The sequence below is a fragment of the Bufo gargarizans genome, chromosome 1 (assembly GCF_014858855.1).
Source record: "Bufo gargarizans isolate SCDJY-AF-19 chromosome 1, ASM1485885v1, whole genome shotgun sequence".
Lineage (NCBI taxonomy): Eukaryota > Metazoa > Chordata > Amphibia > Anura > Bufonidae > Bufo > Bufo gargarizans.
This window is the reverse complement of record NC_058080.1, coordinates 501,934,552-501,953,725: the sequence shown is the minus strand read 5'-3', so window position 1 is coordinate 501,953,725 and position 19,174 is coordinate 501,934,552. Positions and strand designations below refer to the sequence as shown.

Here is a 19,174-nt window from a genome sequence, read left to right as displayed (position 1 = left end):
GATGCAGACCAAAACAACGGTCGCATGCATGTAGCCTTAGGACAGTGTAAAATGTTGCCCTAAATGCATCACAGAAGCCAGTACTCGAGGTTGTTGTTCTGCCCCCTTTAAAATACAGTAACAAACCGGTGCAAGACCACTGCTGTATGTAAAAATAAGGGATATTCACACCACACATATCCCCGTTCTGATGCTGCCCACGTCCCTGCTGATCTCTATCAGGAAATACCTGCTCAGCCAGTCACTGGCTGCGGTGGATCACGGCTGCAGCCAATCACTGGCTGAGCTTGCATTTCCTGCGCAATGAAACGGGAGCAGGGAGTAGATCGCATCAGAATAGCAGCAGCAAGGTATCAGTTATGATCTTTAACTCTGCGCCACCAATATTTTTATCGCTGGACAAACTCCTTTAATATATAACACTATAAACACCGTACCGTAAATAATGAAAATAAACCTTTTAACATTCATAATTTATTTAAAAAATAAATAAAATAAGACACACATAACAAATCTGAACATCTAAAACACGTATGTGCAAAAATCGCAAGTATTTCCAGGTAGAGGTGTATATAAATACAGCAGTGTTTTTTTTTTACCATTTAACTCTTAGTAACAGAAAAAAAAAAAAAAAAAAAAAAACGGTAACTGAAGTTTGCGTTAAACAGAAGATCCAGTAGTCAAATGCGCCTTTGTGTGACCTAGGAGCACAAGAACACAGGATAGTCCCTTTCGGCCATACTACAGGGTATTAGGATGTCTGGCACTGAACTCCTCCTCTAGGCCTTTCATCCTCATTGTACGCCTCCCCTCTGTATGGTTTATTGTGTTCCCTGGGATCAAATTCAACAAGTTCTACAACTTCCATGTCATCGGTGACCATTAGGTCTTCCCTGGGTGGAAGCAAAGCTTCTAGAAGACGGAGCTTGTCGGTCGGGAGCCAATGGTTTTCTGGGAAAGTCACCTGAAAGGAAGAAAACCATTATCGGGTTAGACATGTGACTATTATTACCACATTATATACAAATTAGTATTTCTCAGCACTGCCTCCATTCATCTCATTTTTTTTACTTTGATCCTATTTTGCCTCATATTACAATTACACTTTAACTAAATAAAGAAATCTTCTGCGGCCTAGAAGATAAGCCATTAACCCCCCCCCCCCCCCCCTTGTCCTGTGTCTGACACCTGGCTGCAGCAGGAGCCTCCCCTTTATCCTGTCGGCAGCAGGACAATGATTGCTAAGCCCCACCTCCTTTACCAATTCACAGTTGAAAATGGAACAATTGTTAACCCCTGTATTCACAGCAGTATGGAGCATAGGACGTGTGTGTTTCACTGAGCTTTCATACACACATTTCATAATAATCAATGATGGCAATTGACACACACAGGGGAACACCCCACTACAGACTTCTCCTAAAACAATGCCTCACATAGCGGCCAACTCCACACAGAAAAGCAGTTATACTGCAAATCAGTGCGGGTTTAAAACAGACTGGTAATGGTGGCTAAAACTGCTGCGGCCTAACCCCTGTTAGGACTGTGCACAATAACGCACCGAGAACTGGATGATCAAAAGACCTTTCTCGAACGGATCTCGCTGCAAGGGCATTCCTTCATTCTGAATGCATTTCAGGTGTCCATCTTTTACGACTTCACCTATGACAAAAAATATTTTTATTACTTTCAATATAAAATATCAATTTCACAAGTTAATAAGGATGGGAGATGAGAGAGCCCAGTGAGCATGCACTGCGGTGTTCATACTTCCCATTCACTTTATTGGAGTTATTGGGAATGGGGACCCCAAATTCTAGAATCCCTTTAAAAGGGGTATTCCCATCTCAGACAATGGGGGCATACTGCTAGGATATGCCCCCATTTTCTGATATGTGCAGGTCCCACCTCTAAGACCCGCACCCATTTTGTAAAGGCAGACGGCAAAGTCCCGCTGCACCACACATGCGCAGCTGCCCTCCATTCATTTCTACAGGGCTGCTGAAACTAGCCGAGCTTGGCTATTTTCATCTGCCCCACAGAAATTAATGGGAGCGATGGCCGCTCAATTGGTGCACTCTCAGTCACTTCTATGGGGAGAGGACTTGTTGGCCGGACCCGGGGTCCTCCAGTCTCACCTTTCACCGTTCTTGATATAGGTGCTAGTGATATGCCCCCATTTTCTGATATGTGCAGGTCCCACCTCTAAGACCCGCACCCATTTTGTAAAGGCAGACGGCAAAGTCCCGCTGCACCACACATGCGCAGCTGCCCTCCATTCATTTCTACAGGGCTGCTGAAACTAGCCGAGCTTGGCTATTTTCATCTGCCCCACAGAAATTAATGGGAGCGATGGCCGCTCAATTGGTGCACTCTCAGTCACTTCTATGGGGAGAGGACTTGTTGGCCGGACCCGGGGTCCTCCAGTCTCACCTTTCACCGTTCTTGATATAGGTGCTAGTGATATGCCCCCATGGTCTCAGATGGGAATACCCCTTTTATTAGAAAGCCGATACTGAAACCTGTCACCTTGTATGATACGTATAGAACGTGGGTGCTGTTTATACAACAGTGCATGTGCCCCCGTTATAGGATTGTCAGCTTAATATGCGGTCCTATGTGATGGCAGCATCTGATAGTAAAAGGTCTGTAATACCAGTAACAGTAAACAGCGCTGTCTGGCTACTAGAAGGGCACACAGTTGATGGGTCTGCTGTATACATGCTCCCTCTGCTCCTAGTAGCTGAACGGCACATCTTTTTCACCATTTTGGCTTCAGAAGTACGAATCCGTAGCGGTATTATGCTGCCCTTACATAGCGCAGCCTTGTAACCTGACACTTTAAATGGAAGTAATACCAGCTCCTACAAACCTGGTAAAGATGTGATGAGGAGAGTTCGTCCATCCATTGTCTCGATTGTTCTCTTGAACCCGCACAAAGCCTCTACTAGTGAAATTTCCATCTTTATTATTAAGTTGGCATCTTGCCTTCGATACAATTCATGATCCCGCTGATCCAACACAATGACAACATCTCCTGGCTCTAGACCTGGTTCTTGATCTCCTTCCCCATGGAAAACTATTTTCTGTCCATCTTTCATGCCTGCAAAACACACAGTTGATTAATTTAGATCACGTGACCGGCCAATGCAAGAACTATAGACTAAAAGTAGAAGCTAAATCCAGACAGCCTAAAGAGGTGCTTGTTGTATCACAGCGGCCGATGCTTGAAGAAATCTGGGGCTATTAGTCAGTTTACTTTGAGACAGATTTTACAGCAAAATTCTAACACCAGGTAAGCCACAATCACTTCTTGCTAAATCACACCAACATCTCGGACAAAGCGCAGTGTCAAAAACACTTAAGGGAACCTGTGACCTATATTTCTTTTCATTTTCTAATTGTTGATTTTTTCTAAATTCTGTTTCCTGAACATAATTATGCAGGCGGCAATCTTGCCTGATCGGTTCTTAAAGGGGTTGTCCGGGTTCAGAGCTGAACCTGGACATATCCCCAATTTTCACCCAGGCAGCCCCCGATACGAGCATTTCATGCTCCGATGCGCTCCTTTGCCTTGTGCTGAATCATGCAGGGAAACGCTTTTTCTGGAGACCCACTGATGTATCGGCCTCCCCATGAGTGGAGGCTTCCACCTAGCATTGAGCCTGGTGACATAAATGCCACTAATGGGCAGCTTTAGCGCAGCTCTAGCCTGTAAACCAGCTAGGTCAGAACTAAAGCCCGCCCATCAGCGGAAGCCTCTGCCTAGCAGTGTAAAAACAAACAAAAAAGCCCTTGCTCTGCGCAAAGCTCATGTAAGAGGGGCTGGAGGGGTGAAAATGGGGATATATCCTGGTTCAGCTCTGAACCCGGACAACCCCTTTAACCACTTCCCGACAGCCTATCCTACATAATAAAATCCCTGTGTCAGTGCGCTGTGTCTGTCTGTCACCAGTTTTTCACTGGGCATGCACGGGGCGTCCAATCAGGACACAACGCCACACACACACACACACACGCCCTTCCATGCCGTGGTCCTTAGGGACCGCTGTCTGGAAGGGTCTAACAATCGGGCCGCTGCTCTGCCCTAGCAGCGGCCCGATGGTTGAAGGGTTAATGCCCCCCCTTCCTCCACCCACTTTCAAGATGGCAGAGCATGCAGCCCCCCCAACTTCCAGGATGTGCACCATGTTATGAGCCAGCACAGTCAGTGAAGGAGGGAGTCCCTCCCCCTCCGCTGTGTGCGGCTGCCGCTGGCCACCAATGAGAACAGAGAGGAGTAGGAGGGGTTAATTGCGTCGGATTGCAGCGTGCAGTCATTGAGACCGGTATGGGATATGGCCGGCACATGGAGGCTACATTTGTATTCAAGCATTAACTATATTCATTGGTGGCGCAGTGGCCACAGACCCTCCCTTCTACTCCCCCTCTTCTCAGTATAAATTGCCGTCTCTACAGTGCGCCCCTCTCCCTCCCACAGTATTAACTCATTGTTGGCAGTGGCCCCAGGGTCCCCCCCTCCTCACCCATTGGTGGCAGTGGCAGCTTCTGATCGGAGCCCCAGCTGTGTGCAACCAGGACACTACTGAAGCCCCGGCTGCCATGGTAACCTCCCTGCTGCTGTGTGTACTATGCACAGGGCAGCAGGGAGAGTGTGAAGTCCTTGTCACCCTAATAGAGCTCTATCGGGGTGAATAGGACAAGGGTTCTAGCCCCTAAGGGGGCTAATAGTTAGAAAATAGAAAGCAAAAAAAAAAAAAAAAAAAGTTTAAACCCCCCCCCAAATATAGAAAATTATATATATTAGTTATCGCACATGCTTCAAATGATATCGCGATATAGATTTTAGGCCATGTCGCCCAGCCCTAAGGCCTCTTTCACACTTGCGTTGTCCGGATCCGGCGTGTACTCCACTTGCCGGAATTACACGCCGGATCCGGAAAAACGCAAGTGTACTGAAAGCATTTGAAGACGGATCCGTCTTCAAAATGCGTTCAGTGTTACTATGGCAGCCAGGACGCTATTAAAGTCCTGGTTGCCATAGTAGGAGCGGGGAGCGGCATACTTAGTCTGTGCGGCTCCCGGGGCGCTCCAGAATGACGTCAGAGCGCCCCATGCGCATGCATGACGTGCCATGCGATCACGTCATCCATGCGCGTGGGGCGCCCTGACGTCACTCTGGAGCGCCTCGGGAGCCGCACGGACGGTAAGTATGCTGCTCCCCCGCTCCCCACTATGCCGGAAGAATCCTGATCAGGATTCTTCCGGCATAGAGCCCCGACGACGGAACTCTATGCCGGAAGAAAAGAACGCAGATGTGAAAGAGCCCTAAGTTCAATACACTGCAGTCAGTGTGGTCAAGTTCCCTTGCCATTTAATATAGACTGTTCCTACTAATGTTTATGCACTACTGTTCTAGCGCCAGTTATTGTAACGGGCTTAATGTCTAGTTGATGGCAGCTGCACACTAATCATGCAGCTGCCAAGCCGGGGGCCCCAGAGTTTTTTTTTAGTGTAACTGCTGCACACAAAGGTCTTAGAATAGCATGGTTAGGTAGAGCAGAGTGTCTGACAGTTAATTAGGTGAAAATGAGGTGGTAGAAACCCTTTAAAGGGTTAACAGTAAAAAAAAAAAGTTTTTAATAGTTTGAGGGGTGTAGTTTCTAAAATGGGGTATTTATGGGCGATTTCTATTATGTGAGCTCCTCAAAATGACTTCATAACTGAACTGGTCCTTGATTGGTTTAGGAAATTTTCTTAAAAATGTCAAACATTGCTTTTAAAATTCTAAACCTTCTAACGTCCTAAAAAAAAATATTTAATTACATTACTAAAATGATGCCAACATAAAGTAGACATATGGTGAATGTTAATTATTGAGTATTTTATGAAGTATCACTATCCTAAAAGCAGAGATTCAAATTTAGATTTTTTTCAAATTTTCTTTAGCTTTTGGATTTTTTATTTTTTTTATAAATAAAGGTGAAATATATTGACTCAAATTTACCATTAATATGAAGTACAATGTGTCACGAGAAAACAATCTCTAAACGCCTTGGATAAGTAAAAGCATTCCAAAGTTATTACCACATAAAGTGACATATGTCAGATTGTCAAAATTAGGACTGGAAGTGGTTAAGAACAGATCCGGCAAGATGGCCACCCCTATAATCATGTTCAGAAAACAAAATTTAGAGATATGCTTTAAAGCAGGGATGCACAACGTTTCCTGGTTGGGGGCCACATTGCCAGACTAAACCAATGACGAGGGCCGAAATAAAAATTTAAAGGTGTATTAACAACTGAAATATTGTACTTATGGCATATTGAACACACATTATATAACATTAATGTCTAGTTACACTTCCAGGACTCCCCTCTAATGGGAGAAATACATAAAAAAATACATCTGAGCAGCCACAATACATAGGCATACATGTCTTTTACAAGATGGTTGGGGGCCGCACAGAATGGTATCAAGGGCCGCATGTGGCCCCCGGGCCGCAGGTTGTGCACCCCTGCTTTAAAGCAACCACCATGGGCCATAGACACAAGAGACTTGAGGGCAAGGACTTAAAGGGCTTCTGTCAGCCCACTAAACCGTTGTTGTTTTTTTGGTTAATATTAATCCCTACACTGCGAGCTCCCTGTACATATGCTAAATATTCATTTTTGTTCAGTAGATTTTGTTAAAAATCAAGTTTTATAATATGTAAATGACCTTGCTACCAGCAAGTAGGACGGCTACTTGCTGGTAGCAGCCGCATCCTCCTCTTATAATGACGCCCCCTCCGCCGTTTGATTGACAGGGCCAGGGAACGGGATCGTTCTCTGCTGGCCCTGTTTGAATTCAAAATATCGCGCCTGCGCCGTACCTGTCTTTAATCGGCGCAGGCGCACTGAGAGGCGGCCGCTCCATCCTCAATGCGCCTGCGCCGGGTGTAGATGTGACGTCATCGGCGCAGGCGCACTGAGAGGCGGCCGCTCTGTCGGCCGTTCCATCCTCAATGCGCCTGCGCTGATGACGTCACATCTACACCCGGCGCAGGCGCATTGAGGATGGAGCGGCCGCCTCTCAGTGCGCCTGCGCCGATTAAAGACAGGTACGGCGCAGGCGCGATATTTTGAATTCAAACAGGGCCAGCAGAGAACGATCCCGTTCCCTGGCCCTGTCAATCAAACGGCGGAGGGGGCGTCATTATGAGAGGAGGATGCGGCTGCTACCAGCAAGTAGCCGCCCTACTTGCTGGTAGCAAGGTCATTTACATATTATAAAACTTGATTTTTAACAAAATCTACTGAACAAAAATGAATATTTAGCATATGTACAGGGAGCTCGCAGTGTAGGGATTAATATTAACCAAAAAAACACAAAAAACGGTTTAGTGGGCTGACAGAAGCCCTTTAACTGCCATGATAGCAAGCACAACAGCTGCTATGTGGCCCACATACACTTCAATATTCACACTCCCTTTAACCCCTTCAGGACACAGACCTTAATGACTAGGCCAAATTTAGAAAATCTGACATACGTCACTTTATGTGGTAATAGCTTTGGAACACTTTTATATATCCAAGCCATTCTGAGATTGTTCTCTTGTGACACATTGTACTTCATGACAGTCATAAATATAAATCAATAAATTTAACTTTTATTTATGATAAAATCCCACATTTAAAAAAAAAAAAAAAAGAAAAATTCTCAATTTTTAAAATTTCAATTTCTCTGCTTTTAAAACAGAAAGTGATACCTCAAAATATTTATTACTTAATATTCCCCATATGTCTACTTTATGTTGTCATCATTCTGTAAATGTAATTTTATTTTTCTAGGACATTAGGCTTCTTAAAATTTTTAAGAAAATTTCCCAAACCCACTTTTTAAGGACCAGTTCAGGTCTGAAGTCACTTTGTGGGGCTTACATTGTGGAAACCCCCCATAAATTACCCCATTCTAGAAACTACACACCTTAAGTTACTCAAAACTGATTTTACAAACTTTGTTAACCCTTTAGGAAAATGGAGATGAAATTTCAAAATTTCACTTTTTGGCAGATTTTCCATTTTAATCCATTTTTTTCCATTAACACATCGAGGGTTAACAGCCAAACAAAACTCAATATTTATTACCTTGATTCTGCGGTATACAGAAACACCTCACATGTGGTTGTAAACTGATGTAAGGGCACACGGCAGGGCGCAGAAAGAAAGGAGCGCCATATGGTTTTTGGAAGGCAGATTTTGCTGAACTGGTTTTTAGATGCCATGTCCTATTTGAAGCCCCCCAGATGCACCTTACAGTAAAAAAATCCCCAAAAGTGACCTCATTTTAGGAACTAGGGGATAAGGTGCCAGTTTTATTGGTACTATTTTGGGGTACATATGATTTTTAATTGCTCTATATTACGTTTTTTGTGAGGCAAGGTAACCCAAAAAAAAAAAAAAAAGAAAAGGCTGTTTTGGCACAGTTTTTATTTTTTTACAACATTCATCTGACAGGGTAGATCATGCGCTATTTTTATAGAGCAGGTTGTTACAGACGCAATTATAGCAAATATGTCTACTTTGTTTGTTTTACATAATAAAGCATTTAAAAAAAATAAATAAAATGTTTGCGTTTTCATTTTCTGAACGACACTTATTATTTTTTTCTGTCGATCGTATTGTGGAGGGGCTCGTTTTTTGCAGAAAGAGTTGACGTTTTTATTGGTACCATTTTTGGGTACGTATGATTTTTTGATCATTCATTATTACACCTTATGGGGCAAGGTGACCAAAAATTTAGTTGTTTTAGAGGAGATTTATTTATTTTTACAGCATTCACCTGAGGGGTTAGGTCATGTGATATTTTTATAGAGCAGATCGTTACGGACGTGGCAATACCCAATTTCTATACTTTCTTATTTATTTAAGTTTTACACAATACCAATTTTGAAACAAAAAAAAATAAAAATGTTTAGTGTCTCCATATTTTGAGAGCCATAGCTTTTTTATTTTTCGACCGATTTTCTTAGTTAGGGTCTCAATTTTTGCATAATGAGGTGAGGGTTTCATTTGGTACTCTTTTGGGGTACATACGACTTTTTTGATAACTTTTAATGCATTTTTGGAAGTGAGGTGGGAAACATTTCAATTCCATCATAGTTTCTCATTTTTTTTTGGCGTTCACCATGCGGGGAAAGTAACGTGATCCTTTTATAGTTCAAGTCGTTACGGACGTGGTGATACCAAACATGTGCAGTGTATTTTTTTTAATCAATTATAAATGTGTTTCTATAAGAATAATTTTTTCTTTTTTTTTTTTCCAATACATTGCAGTACACTCTATAGTATGCATTGTTCCTCACAGTAACCCTGGGTTCACACCTCAGCGTTTCTGAGACGAGCGTTTTACCCGCGTTTTTTGCAATATTATTGCAAAACTATTGCAAAAAACGCGCGTTTGTGTGATTGACTGCAGTGTTGTCCAATGAGTCTATGGGCCAAAACGCGCGACAAACGCCCGAAAAAAGGTCAAGAACTTGTTTATGCGTCGGGCGTTTTACAGCGCGTCCAAACGCGCTGTAAAACGCTCAAGTGTGAACCAGGGCCATAGGGAAGCATTGGTTTTCACGTGTTGAGCGTTTTACAGCGCGTTTGAACGCGCTGTAAAATGCTCAGGTGTGAACTTAGGGTAAGGGTCTTTGCGTTCCGTATGCAGGCCGTTTTTTGTGTTCTGTATACGGAACCATTCATTTCAATGGTTCCGCAGGAAAAAAATAAATAAAAATGCACACTGTATGGGTATTCTGCATTTTCGTTTTTCCATTCTGTTGAAAGATAGAACATGTCCTATTATTGCCCGCAAATCAACTTCCGTGGCTCCATTCCAGTCAATGGGTCCGCACAAAAAAAAAAAAAAAAAAAAGCAGAACACATACGGAAAGTACTCTGTATGTCTTCCGTATCCGTTCTGCATTTGCAGAACTATCTATTGAAAATGTTATGCCCAGCCCAATTTTTTCTATTTAATTACTGTATATGCCAGTGTTGGCGAACCTATGGCACGGGTGCCAGAGGCGGCACTCGGAGCCCTCTCTGTGGGCACCCGCACCCTTGAAAAAGTCTTTGGTGTACTAATATGCCTTTGATTTTTCCTGTCCTTCATCAGCGCAGTGCGTACTATGAATGACACAGGCAGTGCATTGAATGTAGGCAGGCTATTATAGCTAAATGATATATGGAAGTAAATTGCTGGCTTGGCACTTGGCGATTAAATAAGTGGGCTTTGGGTTTCAGTTTGGGCACTCGGTCTCTAAAAGGTTCACCATCACTGGTATATGCCATACGGAAAAACTAACCATTACTGAGAAAAAAAAAGAAGGAAAAACTGATCCAGGAAAAACACTGAAAAAGACATATGGTCGTGTGAACGAGACCTAAGCCTGATCAAGCTGCTGCCTTTAGCAGGAGAACACACAGAGAGAATGCACCAAACAGATATAACACTGACTATGCTGGCAAGACATAAGTAAAGGTATTAAAAGCTGAGACTTTCGCCAATATGTTCCAGTCATGGAGATATCGGAGCCCACATGCACCACGTCACGGTTTCTCAGCATGGCAAGGGGTCCTAACCACTGCTCTGACTATGGTGTGAACACGGTCTGGGGATGATATAATTCAGCTCACAGCCAAGCTCCCCACAATTGCCCAGCATAAATGCTGTGGTTGTACAATGTGGATGAAGCCAGGCCGCGAGCCACACCCACACCAGACCATGTGAGGGAGGTTACCAGGTGCAAAAAAGTGCCAGAGTGCCAAATAAAGGCAAACACACTCAAATCTAACAAGACAGAAAATGAAAAACAAAAAAATTTAGTGGCAATTCTGGAGGAGCTGCTCAGCCCATGACACTGTAGCGTGTCTTTAGTTAGGGGAGCAGCCCGACCGCATGTGGACCGCAGTAATCGACTAACCACAGCAAAATATGCATACAATGGTTCTAACAAGACAGAAAATGAAAAACAAAAAAATTTAGTGGCAATTCTGGAGGAGCTGCTCAGCCCATGACACTGTAGCGTGTCTTTAGTTAGGGGAGCAGCCCGACCGCATGTGGACCGCAGTATGTATGCATATTTTGCTGGGGTTAGTCGATTACTGCGGTCCACATGCGGTCGGGCTGCTCCCCTAACTAAAGACACGCTACAGTGTCATGGGCTGAGCAGCTCCTCCAGAATTGCCACTAAATTTTTTTGTTTTTCATTTTCTGTCTTGTTAGATTTGAGTGTGTTTGCCTTTATTTGGCACTCTAGCACTTTTTTGCACCTGGTAACCTCCCTCACATGGTCTGGTGTGGGTGTGGCTCGCGGCCTGGCTTCATCCACATTGTACAACCACAGCATTTATGCTGGGCAATTGTGGGGAGCTTGGCTGTGAGCTGAATTATATCATCCCCAGACCGTGTTCACACCATAGTCAGAGCAGTGGTTAGGACCCCTTGCCATGCTGAGAAACCGTGACGTGGTGCATGTGGGCTCCGATATCTCCATGACTGGAACATATTGGCGAAAGTCTCAGCTTTTAATACCTTTACTTATGTCTTGCCAGCATAGTCAGTGTTATATCTGTTTGGTGCATTTCTCTGTGTGTTCTCTATGATTGCTACATTCTGTGTAGTTTGCTCTTGCGGTGCATGTGGACCGCGTCGATATCCTCCATTGTATGCATATTTTGCTGGGGTTAGTCGATTACTGCGGTCCACATGCGGTCGGGCTGCTCCCCTAACTAAAGACACGCTACAGTGTCATGGGCTGAGCAGCTCCTCCAGAATTGCCACAAAATTTTTTTGTTTTTCATTTTTTGTTTTTCATTTTCTGCCTTTAGCAGGAGCCTGATCAGCTATACCATGGCAAGCAAGCCGGAAGCCTGTGAAGGCGTCCGGTTTCCATGGTAACCACCCACCCCTCCCACAACAGCGCAACGGCCGAATGTGGGAGGGAGCTCCCTCCCTCTGTTAACCCATCAAGCATTGGCCGCTGCCACAGCACAGCAGTCTGGTGGGAGAGGAAGGGAGCTCCCTCCATCTCCTAACCCCTTCTATATACTAATATATACACACACACACACACACACACACACACATATTTAACAAGGTACTGATCCCCACAGTCATGGACCTTAGGGATCAGAAACTTTCAATCGGCATTAGGATCGCGTGATTGGTTAGTCTGTACAGACTAGCCAATCACAGCGATCCCCGGCCCAGGACCGCCCTTAATGGTCCCGGGTCGGTTAGCTGAGATTCCTGGCTGTGTGTAACAGCCGGGGTCTCAGCGCTGTCACCATGTCTGCAGACATGGTGACAGTTTAATGCCATGACGTGTATACTCATCATGGAGCGCCAAGTAGCAGTGTTCTATGACGAGTATACACGTCAAAGAGTGCTAAGGGGTTAATAAAGGTGGCACACAGTATATACGCCAGAATTCTGATAGCGTTTGAGTGGTAAACATTGCTCTTAACAGTATATATAAAAAGGCATTTATCTTTTACTGACCTTTCTTAATGTGAACTTCCAGGATCTTCTTCTCACGAACAACCTTGTTTCCATTACACTGTTTGCAACGATCTTTGAGGTTAATGCGCTCCCCCTCCCCACGGCATTCTGAACACATTGTCTGTATCTGCTGGACCATCCCTGGTCCAATCTGCTGGACATGAATTTGGACACCACGACCTTTGCAGGTTGAACATTTCTCTACTGCTCCTTTCTTGCCACCACGGCCTGAAAGCAAAGTAGAATACATGAGCATGGGCTCAAAAAAATAGTCGAAATAAGCTCATACAGAAAGCAGTGCAGTATCAAAGACCGGCACTCAGTGACTTCTATACCAGCAATACATATTGCAGTATCACGGGTTAGAAATTTTGCTGCAGCTGTAAGGCTCCAGGCTACCTTTACACCATAATAAATGGAAACTACATTGTGACATGCATTTCAGCCCCATCTTAATAGTAATGCAAATATCCAAAATGGTATGGTCCATAACAGGGATGCCCAACCAGCGGCCCTCCAGCTGCTGTAAAACTACAACCCCCACAATGCCTTGCTCTAGGCTAATAGATGTAGGCTGTCTGGGCATGCTGGGAGATGTAGTTTTACAACAGCTGGAGGGCCGCAGGTTGAGCATCCCTGGTCTATAATATTTTAAAAGTAGACATGATCAGCACATGTGTACACAGCGGATTTACATGCAGATTTTGGCAAGTATTCTTTGCCAAAATGTTGCTCTTTGATGTCAAAGGGAAATTTACGTCGCGATTTAAACATTACAGATTTTTTCATTACAGATTTTGAAGCCAAAATCCACTCCCAGTTTTGGCTTCACAGACGGCATAACCCAGTACATGTGGCAGCACTATGAGGCTGTGAATTCCAATAGGGAACCCAGTATTCTCTTGGAAACAAATAATAATGGTTATGACTGAGAGAAGTCTTCTTCATCACCTGGGACACTTACCAGTCCTTCTCCTCCCATGTAATAGCTCCTAACATATGGAGGACTTACCTTCACACTTGTCGCAGATGACGTTCTTCTGTAATGCCAGCTTCCGACTTCCACCATTATAGAGCTCTTCTAGAGATATAGATAACTGGTGGACGACATTTTTACCTAAAAAGAAGCAAAAGTCTTCAACAAAAGCCCAAAATGAACATGACAATAAATGCTAACAGGAATACCAGCTTCAATTTAGGATTACCTCTCTTCTCTCTGTTCATTCGTCCTCCTCCGCCAAAGAACATGTCGAAGATGTCCATGGGAGAAGAAAAGTTTCCCCCACTTAGTCCTCCTTTAATGGCCTGTTCTCCACCTTGGTCATAGAGGTCTCTCTTCTTAGGGTCGGACAGCACCTCATAGGCTTGAGAGATGAGCTTAAACTAGAAGAAATTAAGAGCACTGGTTACATGCCATGTACAAACTGGGTGGCAGAGCACAGAATAATCCCAGTCTATTTTGTGATATTTTGGCACATTCATATGGTGCCTACAGGAGCAAACATGTTCTCAGTACAGATACTTGCACCATCAGCTGACAGCCCTGTCACAAGAACAGGCGAGTTACCTTGTTTTTAACATTAAAGGGGTTATCCACGTCACCCACGATGCTAGGGAGGCTTTTCCTCGTTGTGGCCTGCAATTGGCTGCCCCCCCCCCCAATCGCTGGATGTTTTGATCTGCGCGACATGGAGATGCAGCGGCGGCCGAGTGGGGATCAGGAGCGACGCAGTTGCCCAGGAGCAGGGTAAGTACAACCTATATGAGGGGCATGGGCATTCGGGGGCTATCCAACAAAAGGTAGGTGATAAATGTATGATGAGGGTCTGACCGCCGGAATCCAGCAATCACAGCAATGAGGATTCCACGTCTCCTGTTCAAGACATTTTAGTGAAGAGTGGTCAATCTCGTGCCCGACTGCTCCAGTCTATGGGGCTGACGGAGATAGCAGTACTTGGTACTCCGAGTCAGTCTCATAGGCTTTGAATGGATCGGCAAAACCCCTTGGTCATAGGACAATCCCTTTAAAGAAGTCACCATAAAATGCACCTCGATCTGCAGGCAGCATGTGATAGAGCAGGAGGGGCAGATTTATATTGGTTCTTTTATACTATTACCCAATGGGGGCATCACCTGGTAAGGAATGGTTCTTTTATCCCATTACCCTATGGGGGCATCACCTGGTAAGGAATGGTTCTTTTATCCCATTACCCTATGGGGGCATCACCTGGTAAGGAATGGTTCTTTTATCCCATTACCCTATGGGGGCATCACCTGGTAAGGAATGGTTCTTTTATCCCATTACCCTATGGGGGCATCACCTGGTAAGGAATGGTTCTTTTATACTATTACCCAATGGGGATGTTACCTGGTAAGGAATGGTTCATTATATTATTACCTGATAGGAACGTTACCTGGTAAGGATTGGTTCATTATATTATAACCTGACAGGGACGTTACCTGGTAAGGAATGGTTCATTATATTATTACCTGATAGGGACGTTACCTGGTAAGGATTGGTTCATTATATTATTACCTGATGGGGGGGGGGGGGGGGGGGTACCTGGTAAGGAATGGTTCATTATATTATTATCTGATGGGGGAGGTACCTGGTAAGGATTGGTTCATTATATTATAACCTGACAGGAACGTTACCTGGTAAGGAATGGTTCATTATATTATTACCTGATAGGGACGTTACCTGGTAAGGATTGGTTCATTATATTATTACCTGATGGGGGAGGTACCTGGTAAGGATTGGTTCATTATATTATTACCTGATGGGGGAGGTACCTGGTAAGGATTGGTTCATTATACTATTACCCGATGGGGACGTTACCTGGTAAGGATTGGTTCATTATATTACCTGATGGGGGAGGTACCTGGTAAGGAATAGTTCTTTTCTACTATTACCCAGTTTGGGGGGGGGGGGGGGGGGAGAATGGTGTTACCTGGTAAGGAATGGTTCTTTTATACTATTACCCGATGGGCACGTTACCTGGTAAGGAATGGTTCTCTTATACTATTACCCGATGGGCACGTTACCTGGTAAGGAATGGTTCTTTTATACTATTACCCGATGGGCACGTTACCTGGTAAGGAATGGTTCTTTTATACTATTACCCGATGGGCACGTTACCTGGTAAGGAATGGTTCTTTTATACTATTACCCGATGGGCACGTTACCTGGTAAGGAATGGTTCTTTTATACTATTACCCGATGGGCACGTTACCTGGTAAGGAATGGTTCTTTTATACTATTACCCGATGGGCACGTTACCTGGTAAGGAATGGTTCTTTTATACTATTACCCGATGGGCACGTTACCTGGTAAGGAATGGTTCTTTTAGGTTATTATCCACTGGGGGCGTTTTACACCAATTAACGTCAGCAGACATTGCGGAGAGACATGTACCCACTAAGCACAGGGCTGAGACCCCTCACCAAACCCGCACTAATAGTTTAGGGCATTCACGAGCCCAGCACAATGCGTTACCTTCTCACCCTCGTTGGGGTTCTTGTCCGGGTGGTACTTCAGCGCCAGCTTTCTGTATGCCTTTTTGATTTCATCGGGGGTGGCATCTGGCTTCACCCCAAGGGTTTCATAGTATCCGGTCTCCTTCACCATCTCCTAAGACATAGACAGGAATGATTGAGGACACGTCCAGAATAAACCTTGTGCTGCCCCCACAACCCCAGGATTTACAGCCAGTGGGGACCTGAGGTAAGGCATAACATTAGGGAGAGATACAAGAAGTCCCAGGAAGGTCACCCATCCCAACCAGCACCGGGGTATCTCAAAACTACACAGCCAGCCCGGAAAATTACCTCAGAGTCCTCAGTAATACAGACAGACAAACGTCGCACCCGAAAAGAAGGGCTCAGCGGCTCTTGTGCCCCGTGCGCTTAGTCTGGAATTTGTCGTCGCAAGTGTCATTGGCTTCCAGCGACCGCCCGTACTATATAGAGAGGGCAGTGACCACGCCCCCTCCCAGCCAGAAGTTTCTCGAGCCATCTGTCTCGGGTGCTACGGCTTCTCCGGCTTTCCAGAAAGCTCCTCCGTTGTCCTGGTAACGAGGCTCGCTCCGCACTCTGTGAGTGGCCGGATGGGCGGTGACGTAGGAGGGAGGCGGGAAAAGTCAGTCAGTCAAGAGGCTGCGTTACTGGAATGTTCTGTGCTGGACTGTCAGCTCTTATTATTAGTATAGGGGTCGCCTTATGTAATGGACGTCAGAGGGGCATATTGTGCGGGCCTTATAGAAATATGGAGGGAGCTTCTGTCTATGGGAGGTGTCCATGCAGAACGTCTGTGCCAATCTTTTACCGGTTTCTTCTGGACAGGGAGCACCACATGCAGACTTCTAGTTCAGATATACTGTATATTGGGCTACAGGCCTTGCACGCACGTGTCAGCATACATGTAGGGTGTCATACGTGTGTATTCTGATATAGATGTATGAGGAAAATAATTCCGCCTATCCCATTAGGGTACGGCTACACGGCACGGCCAGGGTCGTAGAGGTGATCCCATAGAAATGAATGGGATTGAAGCGCAATTCGCAGTGTGCAGCGTCCTTGCTGGATTTCTTGGCGGCTCCGGGGTCGCAGTCACTGCACATTGTAGGGGGAATTTATCATGAGGGGGATATGTGAAGTCAGTTTTGCTTGAGTCTGCATTGGAGAACTTTATGTTAGGCCCCTTTAACATCTGCGTTTTTCTTTTCCAGTATTGAGATCCGTCAGAGGATCTTAATATCGGAGAAAAACATTGGTATTGTTTATAACGGTCCTATTATCAAAAACGGAAGCGTTTTTGCTGATCACGGATGAGGCAAAAACGCAAGTGGGAATGTAGCCTTACTTGATAAATTTGTCTTATTCTTATGCTTATTGTGCGCTCCGTGGCCGTATTGCAGACCGCATTTGCTTATCTGCAATACACGGGCACTGTTCCATGTGCATTCCGCATCACGGATGCGGACCCATTGACTTCAATGGGTCCGCAAATCCGGAGATGCGGAACGGAACCCTATGGAAGCACTACGGAGTACCTCCGTGGGGTTTCGTCCCGTACTTCCGTTCCGCAAAAAGATAGAACATGTCCTATCTTCTTGCGGAACGGCCGAATCTCTGACCCATTAAAGTGAATGGGTCTGCTATCCGCTGCGGCTGCCCCACAGTGGGTGTTCATGCATTGCCGCCCGCCTCTTGCACACGGCTGTTGTGGTTCCGTTCTGTTCATTGGGGACACGGGCAACGTCCGTGCGGCGGCCAGGCCGGATCCAGACCCATTCAACTTGACTGGGTTTGTGATCCGTCCGTTCTGCAAAAAGATAGAACAAGTTCTGTTTTGTTGCGCGGAACGGAAGCATGGATCTGAACCCCATGGAAGCACTCCGTAGTGCTTCAGTGGGGTTCTGTTCCATGCTTCCGTTCCCCACTGCATCTCCGGATTTGTGGCCCGCATCCGTGATGAGGAATGCACACGGGCGGTGCCCTGTGTATTGCAGAACTGCCGGAACGGCCACGGGAGCACAACAGCCATGTGAACAAGCCCTTAGACCTAAGGCCTCTTTCACACGGGCGAGATTTCCGCGCGAGTGCAATGCATGAGCTGAACACATTGCACCCGCACTGAATCTGGACCCATTCATTTCTATGGGGCTGTGCACATGAGCGGTGATTTGTGCGTTGCGTGAAAATCACAGCATGCGGTGAATAGGGCTGCATGAAAATCGCAAGCAAGTGCGGATGCGGTGCGATTTTCACGCATGGTTGCTAGGAGACGATAGGGATGGGGACCCGATCATTATTATTTTTCCTTATAACATGGTTATAAGCGAAAATAATAGCATTCTGAATACAGAATGCTTCGTAAAATATAGTGAAGGAGGGGTTAAAAAATTTAAATTAAACTCGCCTTAATCCACTTGTTCACGCAGCCCGGCTTCTCTTCTTTCTTCTTTGAGGAAAAGGACCTTTGGTGACATGCGCTCATCACATGGTCCATCAACGTCGTGATGGATCATGTGATGTACCATGTGATGAGCGCAGTGATGTCATCATAGGTCCTTTTCCTCAAAGAAGAAGAAAGATCCGAGAATCCGGGCTGCGCGAACAAGTGGATTAAGGTGAGTTAAAAAAAATTTTAACCCCTCAATGTACATTTTACTAAGCATTCTGTATTAATAATGCTATTATTTTCCCCTTATAACCATGTTATAAGAGAAAATAAAATCTACACAACACAGATCCCAAACCCGAACTTCTGTGAAGAAGTTCGGGTCTGGGTACCAAACATGCCGATTTTTCACACGCACGTGCAAAACACATTTAAACGCTTTGCACTCGCCGGGAAAAATAGCGCAAGTTCCCGCACGTCACCCGCAGCGCCTGTGTGAACCCAGCCTAAGGGCTGTTTCACACGAGCGGATGCCGTGCATGACATCTGCTCCGTGAAAGAGTGCCAAGACCCGATGCAGACTGCAGAGGCACGGAGCACTAACATGACTGTTAATGCTCCGTGCCTCTCTGTGATCTTTTACTACAAAATCAGTGACAACTGTGATTTCGTAGTAAAGAGATCACAGAGAGGCACGGAGCATTATCAGTCATGTTAGTGCTCCGTGCCTCTGC

The 19,174-nt window shown here is 45.2% G+C and overlaps 1 protein-coding gene across 1 annotated transcript; it reads right to left on the bottom strand.

The window, feature by feature from the left end:
• Nucleotides 1-497: 497 nt before the first annotated feature.
• Nucleotides 498-16,517, bottom strand: LOC122933369 (dnaJ homolog subfamily A member 4-like). Its single transcript, XM_044288333.1, has 8 exons — nucleotides 16,367-16,517; nucleotides 16,035-16,169; nucleotides 13,744-13,921; nucleotides 13,551-13,655; nucleotides 12,539-12,766; nucleotides 2,873-3,103; nucleotides 1,562-1,662; nucleotides 498-964 (listed from the first exon to the last, which is right to left on the bottom strand). Exons 2-8 carry the CDS (start codon nucleotides 16,164-16,166, stop codon nucleotides 752-754), a joined length of 1,188 nt encoding a protein of 395 aa, XP_044144268.1. The 5' UTR covers nucleotides 16,167-16,169; nucleotides 16,367-16,517; the 3' UTR covers nucleotides 498-751.
• Nucleotides 16,518-19,174: the final 2,657 nt, after the last annotated feature.